We start from the raw sequence: 21,202 nt of genomic DNA on the forward strand, positions 1-21,202 counted from the left end.
TTCAACATGTGATAATTATAAAGATTATTAACGAAGACTCTCATCCTTTTGGTACTGTCTTCAAATCTGGTGTGTGTTTTACACTTACAGCACATCTCAATTTGGATGCTGTATTTTCATCAGAGACACTTGATCTGTTTTTAGAATTCATTAAACTTACAGTTGAAAAAGTAGATTCACATACCCAAATTGTTCCAAGTATATTTTTAAATTTTTTGGTAAGTGAATTGAGTATCAGTTTTTAAATTTAAATTAATTGAAATTTAAAACTTAGACCCGCAATCACACTAGCATAGTTCGGCAGTCACATGTGGCGTCCATATTGGGCAGGACAGGTGTAGCTCTTCTAGAACCCAAGCAGGAGTTCCCTACTTAACATCATTTAGTGGCTGCCTGTTGCCTGGAGGAAAGTCGCAAGACTTCCTGGCCTTGTGATGCAGCCTTCCACTACCCTTCGCTCACAGTACCTGCCCAGAGCTCCAGGATCTCCAGACTCAGTACAGTGAGTGTGACTGTGGGACTGGGTGCTCTGACCCCATGTGCATCCATTCTGCCGGATGCACGCACTCGGCTTTCAGGATTCAGAGTCAGCATCTCCACTGCCTCCAGAAAGTGCTTCCTTGACACCTGTAACACGTTATCGCACCTCTTCCTCTGGCTCTCTGTCATTATCACTGTGAGCTCTGAGGGTTGAACTGTTTGTTTTTCCTGTATTTCCAGCCCGCCACTTTGAATATATAGCATAAATGTTGAATAAGTTCTGTTTGGTGGTTGTGGTTGGTAAGGAATGGTGGTTCGATGAGAACACTACCAGCAAAGGGCCTCACATGGGCATGGTGTGTTTAGAAATCAAGGTGGAGTAGGAAGTTTATTTGGAGAAGTAATAATAATAATAGCTGACATCTAAAGGATGCAACACCTATGCCAGGTGTTGCAAGCTCAGTAAGCACTTTATAAGAATTACCACTTTGTAAGAAGAGTTCTGTGGTGTGGGTATTAGCCCCATTTAACAGATGAGAAACTGAGCTACCACAGAGGGGTTGAGTTACTTCCCCAGGGACACAAAGCTAGTAGGTGGTAGACCCAGGATTCAACGTTCAGCTGCCTAGTTCTCCTCATACTGTTAACACTTCACAGAACAGGTAGAATAAAATCAAGAAGAGCTCATCTTGAGGCCGTTGGAAATTTTCAAAGCAGGGAGTTCAGTTTAGTCGCTCATTTGTGTCCGACTCTTTGGGACCCTATGGATTGCAGCATGCCAGGCATCCCTGTCCCTCATCAACTCCCAGAGCTTGCTCAAACTCATGTCCATCGAATCGGTGATGCCATCCAACCATCTTATCTTCTGTCATCCCCTTCTCCTGCCTTCGATCTTTCCCAGCATCAGGGTCTTTTCCAGTGAGTCGATTCTTTGCATCAGGTGCCCAAAGTATTAGAATTTCAGCTTCAGCATCAGTCCTTCCAATGAATATTCAGGACTGATATCCTTAAGGATGGACTGCTTTGATCTTGCTATCTAAGGGACTCTCAAGAGTCTTCTCCAACACCACAGTTCAAAAGCATCAATTCTTTGGCGATCAGCTTTCTTCACAGTCCAATTCTCACATCCATACATGACCACGGGAAAAACCATAGCCTTGACTAGACGGACCTTGGTTGGCAAAGTAATGTCTCTGCTTTTTAATATGCTATCTAGGTAGGTCATAACTTTCCTTCCAAGGAGTAAGCGTCTTTTAATTTCCTCGCTGCAGTCAGCATCTGCAGTGATTTTGGAGCCCAAAAACATAAAGTCTGACACTGCTTCCACTGTTTTTCCATCTATTTCCCATGAAGTGATGGGACCAGATGCCATGATCTTTGTTTTCTGAATGTTGAGCTTCAAGCCAACCTTTTCACTCTCCTCCTTCACTTTCATCAAGAGGCTTTTGAGTTCCTCTTCACTTTCTGCCATAAGGGTGGTGTCATCTGCATATCTGAGGTGATTGATCTTTCTCCCAGCAATCTTGATTCCAGCTTGTGCTTCTTCCTTCCAGCGTTCCTCATGATGTACTCTGCATAGAAGTTCAATAAGCAGGGTGACAATATGCAGCCTTGATGCACTCCTTTCCCTATTTGGAACCAGTCTGTTGTTCCGTGTCCTCAGTGAGCTTGGTTATTCCCATTGCATCAGGTGGTTCTGCGTACATCCTGCGCCCTAGTCACTCTGACCCGACTCTCTCCCAAGTGTCCTGTCTGTGTATTTTACTAATTGTTTGACATCCCCCGTGCTGTGGGATGGGTATGTTACCCCCAGTTCTTTTTCATTTCTTCCCCCCTACCTAAAAATGCCTTCCTCTTCTTAGCCCTGTTCACTCCTGACTCCACATTCTGCATCGGTCCTGTGTCCACTTGGTCATCAGGTCCTATTAGCGCATCCCCGGGATATCTCTGGAATTCTCTTCCTCTCTGGTTTTGGTTCCTCCACCCTCATTCATGTCCTTGTCCTGTCCCACCTGGACTCTTTTAAGTGGCTTCTTCAGCAAGCTTCGTTTGCACTGTTGCCAGATGTGACCTTGGAGACACGATCAGGTCACAGCTCTATCCAGAATCCTTCATTCTAAAACACTTACTGAGTGTCTGTTCTCTGTTCGTTTGCCAGGGGCGAAAGGTCCAGCAGTGAACAAATGACACTCCTGTCCTTATGAAGCTTATATTCTAGGGACAGATGGCAAACAAGTGAACAAACGTACAGTATATCAGGTGGTGGTAGGCTCTGTAAGAAAAGCAAAGCCAGGTGCAAAGGGAGAGGAAATGCATGCTCTGAGTGTTATGTTTCTTCTTATGTGACTTCCAGAGGCAGTGAGATTTGGTGAAGGAACTGAACTTTGTAAATCAGGCTGATCCAGAGTTGAAATCTCACCTCTGTCCATTATTTGATGTAATTTTTGGCATGTTAATTATCCCTTCTGAACTTGTTTCTTTAGGTACAAAATTGGCTTAACAGTGCCTGCTTTATCGGTTATGAGGATTAAATGAGTTAAGGCATGTATGTTGTCTTGGCACAGTTTGGGGAATCCATCAAGTGCTCAGTAAACATTCTCTTTTAAATGTCTGTTTATGTGTCTCCTTCCAAACAGTCTGCCCTTTCTAAGAGGAAAGACCATGTCTTACTGGTTTTTTTGTTTTGTTTTTATTTTGGAGTAACACTTAAAGTAACATATGCTCATTTTAGAAAACTTAGGAAATAAAAGTATTTTTAAAAGGATTAAAAATTCACTGAAGGGACTTCCCTGGTGGTCCAGTGGCTAAGACTCTGAAGCTCCCAATGCTGGCGGCCTGAGATCAATCCCTGGTCGGGGAACTAGATCTCACATGCTGCAACTAAGAGTTTGAATGCTGAAACTAAAGATCCCACATGCCACGACTAAGCCCAGTGCAGCCACGTACATAAATATTAAAAAAAAAAATTCATTGAAATGCCATCATCCAGAAATAGTTAAACTTTTGAAAGCACAATGCCAAATAAACTTTTGGTGTCTTTTTTATCTGTTTCTATTAATAGTTTTATGTAATACTACCCGTCAGTTTTTGATCTCATCACATATCAGTCACTGTGCTGAGAACCTGACAGGGGTTGTCTTTTTAATCTTTATGAACTAGGTACTAGTACTATTATTATCATCATTTTACAAATGAACAAAATGAGTTAAAAACTTCCAAGTTCATAAGCTTGTAATTGGAAAGGCCAGGATTTATGTAAATTGGTATTGTTGTTATTATTAATCATGAAGAAATTGGGATCATGCTGTCTTACAATCTTTTCATCTGTATGTCTTTATATCCTTAGCATGCCTTTGGTGGGGAGGCTTTTTAATGACTGCCTTTGTATTTTGTCGTATACATGTAATATTTATCACCTGGGATGACATTTATGATGTTTCTAAATTTCTCATTATTACAATTATTGTAATGATAAGCCCTGCTTTGTCACAGGTCTTCATTGCTGTTCTGATTATTTCCACAGCCTTTATTCCTCTAGCAGAATTGTTAATTCAGTGGGTGAGCACATTTTCAAAGCTTTTGATACATGTTACCAAATTGCCTTCCAGGATATACTCCTCTCCACTCTACTCCCCCTCCACCCCCCAAAGTTTGATGGACCCACTTCCCTTGATCCCTTGCCAGTACTGAGATTCTCATTTGAAGAAACTTTGACTAATTTGCTAGGTGAAACATATTTGAATCATGTTTTTTTCATCATTGTGTTCAGTAAGGTCTTACATAGTGTTTGTTGAATGAATGATCCTGTTTTGAGTGTTGGGATCTGTAGTTTTTACCCCTCTTTTGTTTGCAGCTTCTAATCAAAATAAGCCATTAAGAAATTGAGTGGTGGAATATGAGAATATTTTGTACCAAGTGAGCCTCTCCTGTAGGGAAAAGGCATAAATATTGTGTTCCTTTAATATTTTGCTGGTTTGGAGGCTTTGTGTGCCTAAAGGAGGATAGTTTTATTTCTATGTTCTTGACTATGGTTCCTGTTGAAGTAACGGTGTGACTAAGTTGAGCAAAACAATCTGTATTACATTGTATTATTCTCTAACTATCTCTTGTCTCTGTGTAGAACCTTGTATGAGCTCCTTGAAGGCAAGCATTGTGTACTTTATTCACAATGTTGAGAAAAGTTATCCTTATTTACAGAGTACTGTTATCCAATAAAATTGAATATGTCAAGTCTTATTTTCTACTTTTTGAAAATCCATCAGATGTTTCAGATGTTTCTTTTTTTTTTGCCTTGCTGCATAGTGGGATTTTAGTTCCTCAACCTGGGCTGTAACCCACACCCTTGACAGTGAGAGTGTGGAGTCCTAGGCAACACCCCAATCAGATGTTTCATTGTAAAAATCACTTTGCAGACATTTGTTATACATTTATTGAATTCCTAATACTCTATTTGGCTCCTGAATTATAATCTGGTTTGAAGAACACTATGCAGCTGTGTGAAACAGTTTAGGTGATAGACGATATGGACTGCCTGTTAGATTTTGGAATAGAGCTGAGATGCTGTGGAGACTGGAAAGACTCCCTGGGGAATGTTGGTCAGGGACACTTTCGTGAAGCAAGTAGGGCCTTAATCTGAACCATGGAGGAAGTGTCTGCTTTTCATTTGCAGAGGTGTAAGGACTCTTCCAGATGGGAAAGCAGTGAGCGAAAGTCCAGAGCCAGAAATGAGGAAAGGGAGGATGAGAAGAAGAGCTGCCAACTGAAACAGTTTGTTTCAGTGAGAAATCAGGTTGGAAATTAAAGTTGGCCCCTTTGTGGGGAGGAGGAGGCATGGAATACCCAGTTGAGGAGTTTAAATTTAATCTGTTTGCTTTTGTAAATTCTTAATGAGGAGGCAGTTTTAACAGTTGTTACCATGCCACTTGCCTGTGGTCAAACAACTTCTGAGGGCTCAAACCCAGGTCTTTTGATTCACTAAGAAAATAGATTTGTCAGGAGGCTTTGCAAAGATGGGGTTGAAAAGTCTTGTTACTGGAAGGCTCCTCATGCTGTGGGTCAGAAGAATTCGAGACCAGAAACCAAGAAGTCTGAGCCCCTGTTCTCTCATTTGTTTAATGAATGCAGACTGGTTATTGTGAAAGTTCCTTCTAGATCTAAAATCCAGTGACGCAGCTTAAGTAGAGGTTGTGCAAGGTGAGAAGTAAGAGGAAGAGTCAAAGATGATGCTTGTCTAGACAAGTTTCAAATCTTGGAAAATGGTGTCAATAACTCGACACTAATAATAACTAGAATGAGGAAGTTAGAAAAGGAAGCAGGTTTTTTTTTTCTATTTTGTTGTTTGAATACTTGCTTTTTTGTAGGGAGAATATGATTAGTTTGGTTTTAGACAAATGGAATGATCCTGGAGACAGCTAAAATATAGGAATTAGTCCTGGGTGACTGTTTAGGATTGGGACTGCAGTTGGGGAGTCATCAACTTCGAGGGATCGTTTGAACCTGCTGGTATTGATGAGCACCTGGAAGCTGTAAAAGTAGTGCTGAGAAATACAGGGACCAGGTGGAAGAAGAGGAAAGAGAAAATAAGTAGAAACTGAAATAGCTCAGTATCACAAAAACAAGGAAGTGAGAGTGTCAAGAAAATGGAAAGGCTGTGGGGTCAAGTACTCTGAAAATGAGGATGAGTTCAAGTCACCCGTGACCTGGACCTGTAGTGTCATTGGTGGCAGTAGCACTATCCCAGGGGCGCTGTGGAGGCAGCAGCGGGTTGAGGTCAAAATTGTCTAGAACTGCAGGTAACTAAAGGCTTTTTTGTTTTCGCCTCTGGGAGAATTATTGCAAAAGGTATTATCACAGTGAAGTTGAGTTTGGAAATGGCAGTGAGGTCAAGTGTCATAGGTGTGTGGGTTTCTCAAATGGCTTGACTGTGTAGGTCAAGCCGTACAAAGAGCTCCTCCTCAGCTAGCCTGAGGGGTTGGTGGCGGGACAGGCCGATGGGGTACAGGGTAGGAGAATGGTAGGGTTGCAGAAGCTCGCACAGCCTAGGTAAAAACCTAGGTTTCATCAGTAGAGTGGAAACCATCTGCCTTTGGTAGCCTGTTAGTGTGTTGGTGAAACAGGGACCCCTGTTTCATACATACAGGATGACGAACACAATGGGTGCTGCTCCAGACATAGGTGTTGCAGCCTATGGTGTTTTTCCAAAGGTGGCCGTCCAGTATCTATCCAGTTCCATTTGCTTATTGTGAAGCTGGCTTTCTTCTCTCAAGCTGGGATCTTCGTTGCTTTTCTTTGAACCTGGTCAGAAAAGCAACTGCCTTGTAACTACCTTGACTGACAAAATGAGGCAGAAATGACATTGCTTGACTCCTAAGGATTAAGTCACAAAAGACACCCAGTTCAGCTTCCCGCCACATCTTTGTGACTTGGAACACAAGTCCAGCTCTATTGCAGCCCCTCTGCTCGAGCACTCATGCGGAGAGACTGCGCAGGCGCAGAGATGCTGCTGAGGAGCGCCTCCTCCCGTGGTCCCCCGCCCAGGGAGTCTTTCAGCTGAGGCCCCAGACAGTGTGGAGCAGGGACAAGCCATCCCTTCTGTGTTTGGCACAAATTCCTGACCCAAAGAATCCATGCACGTAAGAAATGGTCATTTGTTGCCACTGATTTTGGGGGTCATTGTTATACAACCAGAGTGACTGGAACAGATGCCAGTTCAGGGCCTATCAGCATGGTCAGAGAAGAAAGGAGAAATCACAGGGCTGGTGGAGGCTGCACCTATGATTATCCTGCAGTTTGTTGGCCCGCCTGAACGACAAGTTCAGGGAAGCTGAAGCTCCCTAATGTCTGAACACTTCTTCCTCCCATCTTACTAACAAATTTGGTGAGATCCAGCTAAGAAATGATGTTATGGACATCTGGATGTATTGCCTGAAACCCAAACAAAGGGTTGCCTGGGATGGTGAACTTTTCTCCATGGTGGAACAGACTGGGATGTTGTATTGTCGTTCAGTCGCTCAGTTATGTCTGACTCTGTGACCCCATGGATTGCAGCACACCAGGCTTCCCTGCCTTTCACTATCTCCTGGAGCTTGCTCAAACTCCCGTCCATTGAGTCAGTGATGCCATCCAACCATCTCATCCTCTGTCGTCCCCTTCTCCTGCCTTCAATCTTTCCCAGCATCAGGGTCTTTTCAAATGAGTCAGTTCTTCACATCAGGTGGCCAAAGTATTGGAGCTTCAGCTTCATCATCAGTCCTTCCAATGAATATTCAGGATTGGTTTCCTTTAAGATTGACTGGTTTGATCTCCTTTCAGTCCAAGGGACTCAAAGAGTTTTCTCCAACACCACAATTCAAAAGCATCAATTCTTTGGCAGAATGTTGTGTGGTAGGGGCTTAACCAGCAGTGACTAGGGGTTAGTGCTGGGCTAGCTTCAAACAAATAGGGGGACTTCCCTGGTGGTCCAGTGGTTAAGACTCCTCACTTCCAATACAGGGGACAAGGGTTCAATCCCTGGTCAGGGAACCAAGATAACCACATGCCTCATGGTGTGGCCAAAAAGAAAAAGAAAAAAAACACAGAAGAACTGGGTTGGTTTCGTCCCGCCAATATCAACTCTTTTTAAGGAATGGAAGAATCCAATTTTGAAAGCTTGAATTACTTTATTTTTGCTTGAAAGATACATTCTTCAAAGATGTGGACTGTGTTTTTGTTTTTGACACTTGCTTACTGAAAAGAAGCTCTGTGTTACAAGTGGTCCCATGGGACCTGGTTTGACTCGTAGTGAAGAGCCTTCATTCTCTTGGTCATAGAAGTTGTTATCCATGAGGATGTGATGGGGCTCATCATTTTGATGGGCCGTTTGGTGGCCAGCAAGGGGAAAAGCCTCTTCCCTGGTATTTCCATGCTGTGGCTCTTGTTATCCATGAAATGTGTGAGTGAGACTGACTTCGAAGCATCTGTAGCAGATGTGGGAGTAGCATCTGCTTGACCGCTGTGGGAGTTAGCCATCTCTCTCCTTCAAGGAACTGAAAGATATCTCTGGTCAGGAGCTAAACCTGTAATGCCTAGGGAAGCAATTAGCAAGATTTTTGTTGAAATGGCATCAGACATGATACCCAGAGCTGTCCGTGAGCAGATTATTACTTACCAAGAAGACAGCTAAGCTGAAGTGAAGTGAGTGAAGTCGCTCAGTCATGTGCAACCCCATGGACTACAACCTAGCAGGCTCCTCCGTCCATGGGGTTTTCCAGGCAAGAATACTGGAGTGGGTTGCCATTTCCCTCTCCAGGGGATCTTCCTGACCCAGGGATTGAACCCAGGTCTCCCGTATTGTGGGCAGACGATTTATGGTCTGAGCCACCAGGGAAGCCTCTGTACCGAGAAGCTAAGCCGAAAAACTCCAGAAATTCATGGTATACATGGCCCCTCATAGAAAGTTCTGAGCATCCGACTTTAATCATTCCCATTATGCACTTGGAAGAAAAACCTGAAAATAGCTAAAGCAGATTCTACAGGAAAAAGAGGCAATATCTTGTGATTCCGAGCTTTCCAGAGACCACAGATGAAAGTGGATCACCGTTGACTAAGTCGGCAGCTGCAGAGCTCCTCCCAGGGTGCAGCATGCTCACAGGGGCTCACCGTGAGCTGAGGATGGAGCACATACATGTGTGGGAATGCACACTAGTTCATGCAGAAACAACCCCTGTACCCTTCCCGGAAAAGTAGGTGAAGAAAGCTCCACTGCTCTTCTCTATTGAGATCCTCCCAAATGCCAAACGACTGGCCTGGTTATATACTCCTGTGTCCTGTTCATCGGTTTACCTGGAATGACAGGGGATTCTAAATATTTAGTCCCAGGTATTTACACATAGTTCTGAGTTGAGTGGGTTGTGTCACTAGTTAGTGTCTTGTACTTCTTACATGTGTCTTGAAACTGTTCAGAAATCCCAAGTTCTTTTGGATATTCTGGGTACCATTAATATTTGGCTTAAAAACAGGTTTTCTCTGTGACACACATTTTCTCTCCATTCATGCTTTCTTTTTCAGGCTAATACTAAGCTGAAATGATATTAAAAGAAGAAAAATTGGGAGATGTTTGGGGGACCCTGTGAGATGCTGTTAAGATGGGATTCCTTGACATACTACAGGTTCTCTGGCCTTTCAGATCAGAACCACTGCTGACCATTCCCACCATTGTGATCCCTTAAAACGCATCTTAGAAAAGTAAAATAAGACTACTTTGACTTTCTTATGTCTGTGCTACTACTTGAAAACTAAAAATGAAACCTCTTAAAAATAAGAGACTGAGAGTGACACGAGCCAGGTCACTGGCCAGGCCTGTGGGGTTTCGAATGTTATCCTGGGATCGCCTTGTAGCATTTTTCTAATTCCTGCCGTTTCTTTCATTTCTTTTTTAGGACATGCTCAAGTTCTTGCATGCTTTACGACTCTTTGATTTCACTCTGTGTTGCTAGAATTGAATCCACCCAACCTGCTCCTCCTTCCCCTCAAGTCTGAGTTGTCAGCGTCTTTAAAGTTGTGGTGATGAAAGTATGATCCTCAGCTCCCAGTGTGGGGGCACCTCAAGATCCTTTCATAGAAGAACCCCTCAGCTTCCAGTGCTTTTCGTGAGGCTACTCAGACGTTATTTACTTTTTTTCATCATGTTAGCATTTAAACCGATGGTGCAAAAGCGGTGGCAGGTAAAACTGCTGGTGCCTTTTCCTAAATCAAGGCAGTGGCACCAAAACTATTCTTCCCTTATGGTGAAAAAGAAAAAAGAGAATCACGTTCCCTTCAGATTGTTCTTTGTGAAACAGTAAAAGAAATATTAATTTTATCTAACCTTGATTCCCAATAACACTTTTCCTTTTCTAAAAAAAAAAAAAAATAGTCGGTCTGTCTCTCTCTTTTTCACTGTAGTGTGCACCCTGTGGGATCTTAGTTCCCTAACCAGGAATCAAACCTGGGCCCCCAGTGGAGGCGCAGATCCTAACCACTGGACCGCCTAGGAAGTCCCAACTTTCCCTCACTTTTTAAAAGTTATGATTTGCCAACAATAAAACTGACCCTTTTTAGTGTATACGTCTGTGAAATTTGACAAATGCATGTAGTCAGTAACCACCACCTCCACAAATAAGTTGCAGGACAGATCCATCACCCCTAGAAGTTTCTCTCTGTCCCCCTCCCCCCGTGTCCAGCACCTGGCAACTACTGATCTGTTTTCTCTCCCTGTAGTTCTGCCTCCTTCGTAATGTTACAGAAATGGAATCATACAGGTGTGGCCATCTAACTTCTTACACTTTGCATAATGCGTTTGGGATTTGTCCTTATTGTTGCATGTAGGCATGGTTCCTTTTTATTGCTGAGTAGTATTCCATCATGAATGTGTACCAGAGTTGTCCGTTCCTCGGTTGAAGGAAGTTTGGCTTGTTTTCAGTTTTTGGCTATTATGACTAAAACCACTGTAAAAATTTGCAGGTTGTTGTGTGAGTGTGTGTGTTTTTGTGTCATCGTGAAGTGGCGTTGTTGGGTCATATGGTAAATGTATGTTTTGTGTGTTTAATTTTAAGAAACGACTACACTGTTTTCCAAAATGGCTGTACAATCTTGTGTTCCCACCAGCAATCCATGAGAGTTCCAGTTACTCCACTACCTGGTCAGCACTTGGCATTGTTGGTTGGTTGTGTGAGGTCATTCCAGGTTTGTAGTGGTATCTCATTATGGATTTACTTTGCATTTTTCTAATGACTAATGGTATTGGGCATCAATTCATGTGCTTATTTGTCACTTGTATGTTATCTCTAGTGAAGTGACTGTGCAGATCTTTTGCCCTCCCCCACTTTTTTTAAGAAATTAGCTCAGTTTTCTTTTTTAAAGATTTATTTGTTAATTTTGTAATGTGCTGGGTCTTCATTGTGCCCATTTTTTTAATTGGGTTTGTTTAAGTTTTGAGAGTTTAATATATATATATATGTATATTGTAGATACAAGTTATTTAATCAGAAGTGTAACTCACAGTTGTTTTCTCCCAACCTCAGTACACATTTTAATATTCTTTGTGACAACATGAGAGAGTGCATGGGGCACTTTTGCTGTATTGTAAGATGACCGACTCCAGGGAACGCACTTCTCTGATGCAGTTGCAAGCTGAAATAGCTCACTTTTTCCTCCACAGAATCTCATTTTTTTCTTCAAAGAATGACTTGCAGACTGGTTATTGAGACTTGCATATGCTCACAAGGATCAAAATTATCCATTAAAAACCTTGAGATTTTCCCAAAAATGAATGAGGTGAACCTGTCACTTCCTGGAAAACAACTGACAATATTTTTACGGATGATGAAATTAGAGCCTTTTTTAAAAAAAGAATTTTGGGAAGCTTGAGTCAATTTGTATCATGTTACATATTCCAAGTAGTTAAGTTTTTCTGGTGGGATTGGTGGTGATATTATTGTATGATTTTGGATGTTGTATAATGAAATGAGTCAGCATTTGGAAGATCTTTGATGCTCGGTAAAATAATACTTTGCAAATGACCAGTACATGATGGGTAAAAGATTCATTCACCATAGAAGATGGGGCAGTGAGTTGCAGTGTATGAGGGTTCACAAGGTCTGTGGTGCAGTTTCAGCTTCCATATTGCCGCTAAGCTTTAAGAAACTGCCACTTGTTGAGTTTTCTTAGAGCGTCAAGAAAGAATATCCACAATTATCTGAAAGACTGTTAAAGTACTCCTCCCTTTTCCAACTATATATCTGTATGAGGCTGGATTTCTGTCATATGCTTCAACCAAAACGTATGTAAACAATCAGTGTAAAAGCAGTTGTAAGAATATACCTGTCCTACTGTTCAACCTGATATTAAAGAGATTTGCAAAAATGTGAATCAGTGCCAGTCTTCTCACTAAATATTTTTGTTTTAGAAATTTTTTGCAAAACATTGTAACATACAGTAATTTCATTGTAATGTTTTATTAATTGGTAAATATTTTTAAATATTTGTTTGAATTTCTAATATGGTAAGTGACAGCAGATAAAGAGTCCACATCAAAATAAGTTCTTTGGGGATCTTCAGTAATTTTGAAAAGTGCAGAAGAGCCCTGAGACCAAAAAAGTTTATGGATCACTGCTTAAGAGTTTAATTCCAGCATCCTAGTTGTCTGTTGGTGGTGGAGAATGTGGTATGCTCCAGCCTGAGACTTCTGGTTTTCAAAAAGCAATTCAGAATTCAGATTTCCTTTACAGAAGTGGTAATTTTTATGTCCTTTAGAATGAGATATATCATCTTAGATAACTTTTTAACTCTACCCTCTATTATCAGAGAAGGTATTCAACACAATTCAACACAAACTTCCCTTCACCAAGTACTTCATATTATGGGAAAATGTACGCCCTTTTCTTTACCAGACCAGCCAGAAACCTCAATAAAGAGTAAAAATAGTAGATTTGCATCTCAGTTACTTAGTCTTTCCTCTTTTTGTCTCAGATAGAGTTCCTCTTCAGCACTGAAAGCGTAGGGCTGATGTGAGAGGAGCTGTGAGGGGACTTGCTTATCCCATGAACTGGTGTGAACACAGTAGACTGTTCGTGGTAGATTCGTTGTCGGCCTCATAGCTCAGTGATTTCCTCAGCCGGATCCAGTGTCTATAATTCTGTATTTAACATTCTGCTTTTTAGCTCTCATCAGTATTCACAGTCCAAGATATTATAACATGCCTTTCTTCATTTTGTTAGTGCTGTCTCCTCTAACACTTGAGATGTCAGAGGGGATAGGATGCATGCAGTTCCTTGTTTTAAAGCCATAGGCAACAAGCACACTGATTGAACACCCAGAAGAGTTGGTTAAGAAATCACAGAAGGATCATAACAGATATCGCAGTTTAGGAGCATGAAGGTTATAATCTTTGTACACAAGAGACCATGATTATAAAACGACTCCCTTTTGGCTTTCATACATGGTAGTGTTAGATTATGACATTTAATGGTAGATATTGGCCCAACGGTGGGGAGAAAGGTTTTAAGACCTTGCGGCTGTATCTGTAATCTAAAAGAAAACAGACCATAGTGCTTAATGGCCCAGTCTCACCCCCTGAACTTGAAGCACACTGATCTTCTGTGCAGAGTAGAAAGTACAATAGAGATATTTAAAGCCAATACTGTTGGGGAATCTTCTAATGAGATTTTGAATTTTAAAATGTCTCAGGTTAAAATACTTACCTTCTAAAAGACAAGCTGTGTAACAGTAACTCTTCTGTCTACCCTTTTTTACCCCCCTTTCACAGCAGTCTTCCCAAGGAGAAGACAGTTGTTTTAGAATCTTCATCTGAGTGCACATTACTTTGCACCAACTAGCTGCATGTATGAATGTTAATGGTCCTTTAGTTAATTTGTATTATAGCTTCTTAGACTACTTTTAAGTATTGTCTGTTAGAAAAATTAAATTTTGTCCTTTACAAAATTTAAATGACACCCTGGTGGCTCAGACGGTAAGGAATCCACCTGCCAATGCAGGAGACACGGGAGACATGGGTTCGATCCCTGAGTTGGGAAGATCCCCTGGAGAAAGAAATGGCAACCCGATCCAGTATCTTTGCCTGGAAAATCCGACAGCAGCCTGGGTCGCAAAGAATGAAACGACTGAGCAGCTAGCAGTTTCACTTTACGAATAAGCTTGATATTATAGCTGCTTAAGTGGTGGCTGTTTTATTTTGAAATCAACTGAAAACATAATACTCAGACTATTAGTTTAAAATTTTGAATTTTGATATTTGTGAAGAGCCTTCTATAACAACTTAGAAATACTTTGGGGAGTGGTGGTTCGTTGCTGAGGGTGGGGTCTGATTGTAATGGTTAACATAAGTCTTGTATTAACTTGTTCGTAGTAAGCGTTGTCTCATTTCTCTCCTTTCCCTTCACCTGCTTACAGAGAGGTTCAGAAAGCAGTCAACACTGCACAGGGATTGTTTCAGAGATGGACAGAGCTCCTCCAGGACCCATCCACAGCCACAAGGGAAGAAATCGACTGGACCACCAACGAGCTGAGGAACAACCTCCGGAGCATCGAGTGGGACCTGGAGGACCTCGACGAAACCATCAATATCCTTTTCCAAGGCATCTGTGCCACGTGAGGCAAGCAGACAGACGGACAGGTTTTCATTCAGATGTCTCAGACACATAGATTAGATATTCCCTTTTGTCATCGATTGATGTTGCTCTTACTTGTACCATGACACGCTTAAAATCGTTGCCCAGGAGGCTGAGGTCGAGTAATCAAACTCTGCTTCAGTGCAGGACGGAGTCTACAACGTAGAGGCCGCATAGTGCAGCGGCTTTGAGCTTGGACCCTGCAGTCAGACTGGGTGTTCAGGTCCTGCCTCTCCCAGTTAGACTGTGACTCTGGGCACTTTGCTTTTCAGTTGTACCTAGCTCATAGGATTGTTGAAACTTTATCAGGTAAAGAGCTTAGGGTGGTGCCTGACCCAGTGAACTTTCTTTTTTGTTGTTGTTGAGTCATGCAGCCTGTGGGATCTTAGTTTCCTAACTAGGGATCAGACTGTGCCCCCCACATGCCTGTACTGGAAGCTCAAAGTCCTAACCACTGGACTTGTGTGAAGTCCCCACAGAGAGCTGCTGTGAGTGTTGCTGCTGCTGCTGCTAAGTCGCTTCAGTCGTGTCTGACTCTGTGCAGCCCCATAGACAGCAGCCTACCAGGCTCTGCCGTCCCTGGGATTCTCCACGCAAGAACACTGGAGTGGGTTGCCATTTCCTTCTCCAATGCATGAAAGTGAAAAGTGAAAGTGAAGTTTCTGACTCTTCGCGACCCCATGGACTGCAGCCCACTAGGCTCCTCCGTCCATGGGATTTTCCAGGCAAGCGTACTGGAGTTGGGTGCCATTGCCTTCTCCTCTGTGAGTGTTTGCTGTCATTATTTTGAGGAGATGTATACAGACCAATATCGTACATTGGTAATTAGAAATCAAAAGAAAATCCTTCCCCAGACTTTCCTGTTCAATGCCAGTGAGCATTAGAGAGGCATCTTGTCCCATGAAACTGCACTTACTAAAGCAGACCTATTATGCCAAGTCATGCTATTGATGTTAAGTAAGTTCACTGATATGATGGATGAACCAGGGAACTGTAAAAGTTGGATTACATGGCCGTTTTTTCAACTGGAAATATTCAATCAGAACTTTAGGTTGAAGATATGCCATTTGCATGTTATGAGGCCTGTTTTGTTTTTTGAGTGTAACAAAACATAAAGGAAACCAGATTTTGTCAGAATCAGTCTGTAGTGAGCACAAAGGTTCATATAGAGTTGACGTGTGACATGGATAATTTCTTTTCATCAAAATGACCCTGGGGCACCTTTTTAAATTATTAAAAGATAAATGTGTTCTCTAAAACTAGTGTAAGAGAACTATGTGAGGGGGTGGGAGCAAAAACACCCTTACAGGGAGATAATGTCCTACCTCGAGATAGGAGGGAAGAGAAAAAGATTGGGGAGATAGAGAAATTGTGAGATAAAGAGAATATAAGTTTTAATAGATATTCGTCATTCAGCAAGTAGTCGTTGAGTGTGCTATGTGCTGGACATCTTGCTAGTTACTGAGATTGGATTGATAAGCAAAAGTGTACCAACCCTTATAGAACTTATGGTGGGGGTAGAAGGGGGCTTGGAGGAGGGAGAAGAGACATTAGTCAAATAATATCACAAATGCATCCTTGCAGACGGTAATAGATGAGTATAGAGAGCCATGGAGTGACCCAGGTTCGGAGTGAGAAGAGCAGGGAAGCCTCACAGAAGAAGCCTCGATTTCTAGATTAAGAAGCAGAGTTAGCATCTGGTCAGAAGCAGGATGGTTGGGAATGGCAAATGAAAATGGCTTGCAAATGCTGTCCTGGGAAAGATGGTCTGGAGTCAAAACAGTGGCAGGCATGTGGAAGAGCCTAGCTCAGCTGTGGCCGGACACCCATGGGTTTGTAGTGAACCCAGGCAGGTCACCTCTGCCTTGGGGCACAAGGACCCTCGTATAGCTGTGGGCAGAGAATGTTTGAGGATGATCAGTGTAAGTTGACTGTGTGTTCAGAAATTGGGCCAGATTTTATTGCTTGCCTGTGAGAGGTCTGTGGTTTTACACTGATGTTTTTTGATGTTAGATTTTTGCTGATGAAATTGCTTTACCTTGACTTTTTGACCCACGCATAGTTGAAGCAAATCCTAGGAAATTCAACCTTGATGCAACCGAATTGAGTATAAGAAAAGCCTTCATCACCAGTACTCGGCAGGTTGTCAGGGTAAGGAATGAAATCTTATTGTGTTACTTGTGCAAGAAAAAGCCAGACTGCTCCAAACTCTTTCCCTTAATGTAAACTAGTAGGTGAACTCTGAAACTCCTTTTTAAATGAGTTAAATGTCAGTTTCCACATATAATTTCTCTGATAGAGAAGAAATCTGTTGTTAGTATCATCAGGCTTATTTCTCAGAGCAAAAATGAGGGAGTAGACTGCTGGCTTTGGGAAGATTATTGTGTCCTTCCTGTCTATCCGTCTCACTCCTCCAGACCAGTTGTCTTTTTTCCTCTTTATTTCTTAGTATGCTGTGTTCCTAGACAAAAAGAAGAACTGCTATGGTAGAAACCATTTGGTTTCCTGATTGATCGGTAATCACTTTGCATTGTGAAGAGTGCTCTTATTGGGTTTGGATGGCGGCCTCTTCTACCATCTGAATTGCTTCTGGAACTCTTGCAACCCAGTTACTGACATTTCCATATACAACTGCTTGACAGCCTTTCGGGAGTTATCCAGAGCAAGCAAGCAATCATCAGCCTATAAGAAATCAATCCAAGGGAAAAAAATCTTTAGTCTCAGATTATTTAGATATTAACCTATTGTTAAAAAGACCTAAGAGAAAATAGCATGTAAGTGAAATATCATTAAGATATGTTTGTATTTTGAAACTATATGGCTAAGCCAGTTGATTAGCATAACTAGATGTAACAGAACCAGCTGTCTTTAACATATGTACTAGAAAGCAGCTTCCTTGAATAAAAAGACTTGGGATCATACCAGCGCTAACATATGGCTTTTTAAGAGTCATCTTAGGCAGGAACCTTGCTATGTGTTTGCCAAAGACTCTGTGTCATGTGATTTCCTTTTGAAATTATTTCAAATGGTAGGTTATCACTGAGCTTTAAAAGATTCTTCTTCCTTGCTTTAGTCATTAGTTGCCTTTCTGTATCCATGTACCTAAAACTTGTTTAGAAATAAACCCGTGTTCTAATGGGGCAGTAACCTTTTTAGATCTAGGAGCCCCATCTATGGGTTTGCCTGGTGACTCAGTTATAAAGAATCTGCCTACCAATGCAGGAGATTCAGGAAATGTGGGTTTGATCCCTGGGTTGGGAAGATCCTCTGGAGGAGGAAATGACAACCCACTCATGTATTCTTGCCTGGAAAATCCCATGGACAGAGCAACCTGGGGGCTACAGTCCATGTGGGGTGGCAGAGACACTACTGAGTGACTGAGCACGCGTGTACACCCCACCTATACAGTGAACATTTGGGTTAGACATTCCTAGTCTCAGGCCAGTTCAGAGGATATTCTGGTAAGGAAGCCCTCTTGTTAGGTGGTATATTGTTTGGTAAGGTAAACAATTTCCCAGTTATTTACTTTATAAATATATATAGTGTGTGCTTTTTAAATTTTTTATGATAGGTTTTTCTGAAGATGACTTTCGTAGATGTTGATATTTAAAGATGCCTTGAAGTGATGCATATATTCTTGACTTTAATCATTATATTTATTCTTTCTGCAAGGTAGTACTTGTAAATTCTGCACGTTGAAATTCAGAGGTCAATACAGTAAAAGTTAAGTGAGTTGGTGTAATTGATAGTGTAATCCCAAGTTCATTTTCTAGTATTTGAAAAGCTTTTTAAAGTACGTTCTTTGAAATAAGTATTCTAAATCATCTATACTTCACAATGTTGCAGAGTCCTTTGAGAGTTGAGAGCTAAACTGGACTCAACGGTGTGATCCAAGGGAATGTTTTAGAGTTGTTGATCCTTCTTCTAATTTGGAAGCTGTTACTATTTGCCAGTGGTGGGTTAATAGTACCTAACTGATTTTTTGCTTCTCTGATTTTAATAAATTCTAGTTGAGCTTTTGTGGAAGAAAAGAAAGCGGTAATTGACACTAACTTGATTTTTTTTTTTTTTTGGAAGCACTGTGTTGATTCAATATTGTTACTTTCAACTAGACAATATTTGTATCCAGAGCTCTCTGAGTTCCACTTCAAGGACACTGATAGCATGGGTTCAGAGAGTTAGCATTTTAGGAAAATGAAACACAAGACCAGGCTCAGCTTAGGACTTTGTACACCACGAGTTTGCGCATGCTGCTTTGTTGCCATTATCAGTTAGATTTCGTGCAGTTGCTTAAAGGAATGCATCCTGATGCGTTTGTGCCAATTGTGCTTTCCCTTCTTTGGGCAGGCAGTGACATGTTATATGTTTCTTGTAGCTGTTCTGTCTGAAGAACTAAACCTTTCTCTGGGTTTCTTCTCAATGTCCACTGTTTTAGCTTTTTAATAAGTCATTTTTATTTAAAGAGTCTTGTGTATGTTTTTCCAAGTGTCTTTTTAGTTTGTGCAATTTTTATTAAAAATTTTAAATACAGAAATTTTTTTTACTAAAGAAAGCAAAGTGAAGTGAATTCGCTCAGCCGTGTCCAGCTCTTTGCGACCCTATGGACTGTTGCCCCTCATGCTCCTCTCTCCCTGGGGAGTCTCCAGGCAAGAATACTGGATTGGGTTGCTATTTCCTTCTCCAGGGGATCTTCCTGACCCAGGGATTGAACCCAGGTCTCCCACATTGCAGGCAGACTCTTTACCCTCTGAGCCACCAGGGAAGCCCAAAGAGAGCAAACATTCATGTTTTGGTGTATATAGCCTTGGTATTTTTGAGGTAATCATTTTTACATTTGTGGAGTTGCCTATATATCAGAGATTTCACATGTGATATATTTGTGTTATGGAGATCTATTGCAGAAGTGACGTTGGGTTAATTTAATAGTGAAAGGTTTTTTCAGTCAATGGCAAAATAGTGAATAAGAAGTGAGAAGACATGAGTTCGAGGCTCCCCTGAGACCTCAGTAAATTTTCAGCCTGGCAAGTCATTTAGCCTCTCTGGATCTCAGTTTTCTTTAACAAGCAAAGGATCCTCACTAACAGTCTACAACTTTTTGAACTTTCAAAGGCAATCAAAACTATAGCACCCTCTCCCCAAAATCCAATCTCTTCAAATCTAAGAATTGTTTATATTATAAGTCATGATAGAAATGGCTTTGGTTAATCAAAAAGGGTGAGGAGGCATACTGTGCCACTACAGATGATGCTGGGATGTGAGTCCTCCGAGCGGGAAGCACTGGGATTTACAGTGTGTCATTCACTCAGCTTGGAAGATGGTGCAAAATGGGAACAGCATAAACAGGAAATTGTTTCATTTATTTGTTGTTTTTTTGATAAGTGACCCATATTTTATCAGTACTAACTGCTTCTTGACTGCATATTCTAAACTTCTTATATTAGAAAGAAGATGAGTTTTAATTATGTTTTTGGCATGACAGGTGTTACAAAATCCTCAAAACTGTTTAGTGATGTAACTTTAAATCCCAAATCCTAATAAGAAGGTGATCTGTGGCATGGTATCTGGCAGTTTTTACCCTGCATAAAGAAAGAACCATCCTGAAAGTGAAAGCCACAGCTCTTTGCCTTCTGCGATGCCAAACACAGGATGCGTACCACACAGCTACTGAGGTCACTGACTATCGGAGCTAACACACACCCACACATACACATAGATTTTAATAAGCAGAAAACTTAAAAATGGGAACTTTTAAATGTGTATTTCATCAAAGTAATGCATGCCCATTTTAAGGGCTTCCCAGGTGTTGCTAGTGGTAAAGAACCTGCCTGCTAATGCAGGAGACATGGGTTTGATCCATGGATTGGGAAGAGCCCTTGGAGGAGGGCATGGCAACCCACTCCAGTATTCCTGCCTGGAAAATCCCATGAACAGAGAATCCTGGCGGGCTACAGTCCATGGGGTCACCAGGAGTCAGACCCAACTGAAGCGACTGAGCACATGCACACACATGCTTTTAAAGAGAATTAGGAAAATTTTACAAAAAGAAAAAATAGAAAAAGAAACCTAAACTCAAAATACAACACAAAAACAGAACTTTGTTTTATTTGTGCATAGTTGTAATTATACTGTTATGTAATCATAAGCATTTTTAAGTTTTAAAATTAAAAATAATCTGTACTTTAAAAAAATGCAGATAATTTTGATGAATAAGAAAGGTGAAAATGTGCCTCCATTCTATAATTCCACTCTATGAAAATAATCAGTTTTATACATTTTTTGTAGCCATTTCTATAAAATGAAATTGAAATATATTTTTAAAAGAAATGACATATTAGTCTATAATTTTTTTATATGAAAAAATGTTGTGGACATAATTTTATATCAATACAGATACATGCTGTCTAATAGAAATACTAAAGTACAAGCTATCTTTAATTTTCTAGTAGTCATATTTAAAAAATAAAAAGAAACAGGTAAGGAGAAGGGGGCGACAGGGGGTGAGATGGTTGGATGGCATCACCAGCTCAATGGACATAAATTTGAGCAAAACTCCAGGAGATAGTTAAGGACAGGGAAGC

General features: G+C 41.2%; 1 protein-coding gene across 2 annotated transcripts in view; it reads left to right on the top strand.

The window, feature by feature from the left end:
- Positions 1 to 21,202, top strand: part of STX6 (syntaxin 6) — a 49,239-nt gene that overhangs the window by 2,520 nt on the left and 25,517 nt on the right. For both annotated transcript variants that reach the window (XM_055419151.2, XM_055419150.2), the window contains exons 2-3: positions 14,407 to 14,576; positions 16,681 to 16,775. In XM_055419151.2, the coding sequence (XP_055275126.1) occupies positions 14,407 to 14,576; positions 16,681 to 16,775 (265 nt within the window). The remainder of the gene's footprint in view (positions 1 to 14,406; positions 14,577 to 16,680; positions 16,776 to 21,202) is intronic.

This window comes from Moschus berezovskii, chromosome 17, assembly GCF_049115385.1.
Source record: "Moschus berezovskii isolate FMDL1 chromosome 17, NW_MosBer_1.0, whole genome shotgun sequence".
NCBI lineage: Eukaryota > Metazoa > Chordata > Mammalia > Artiodactyla > Moschidae > Moschus > Moschus berezovskii.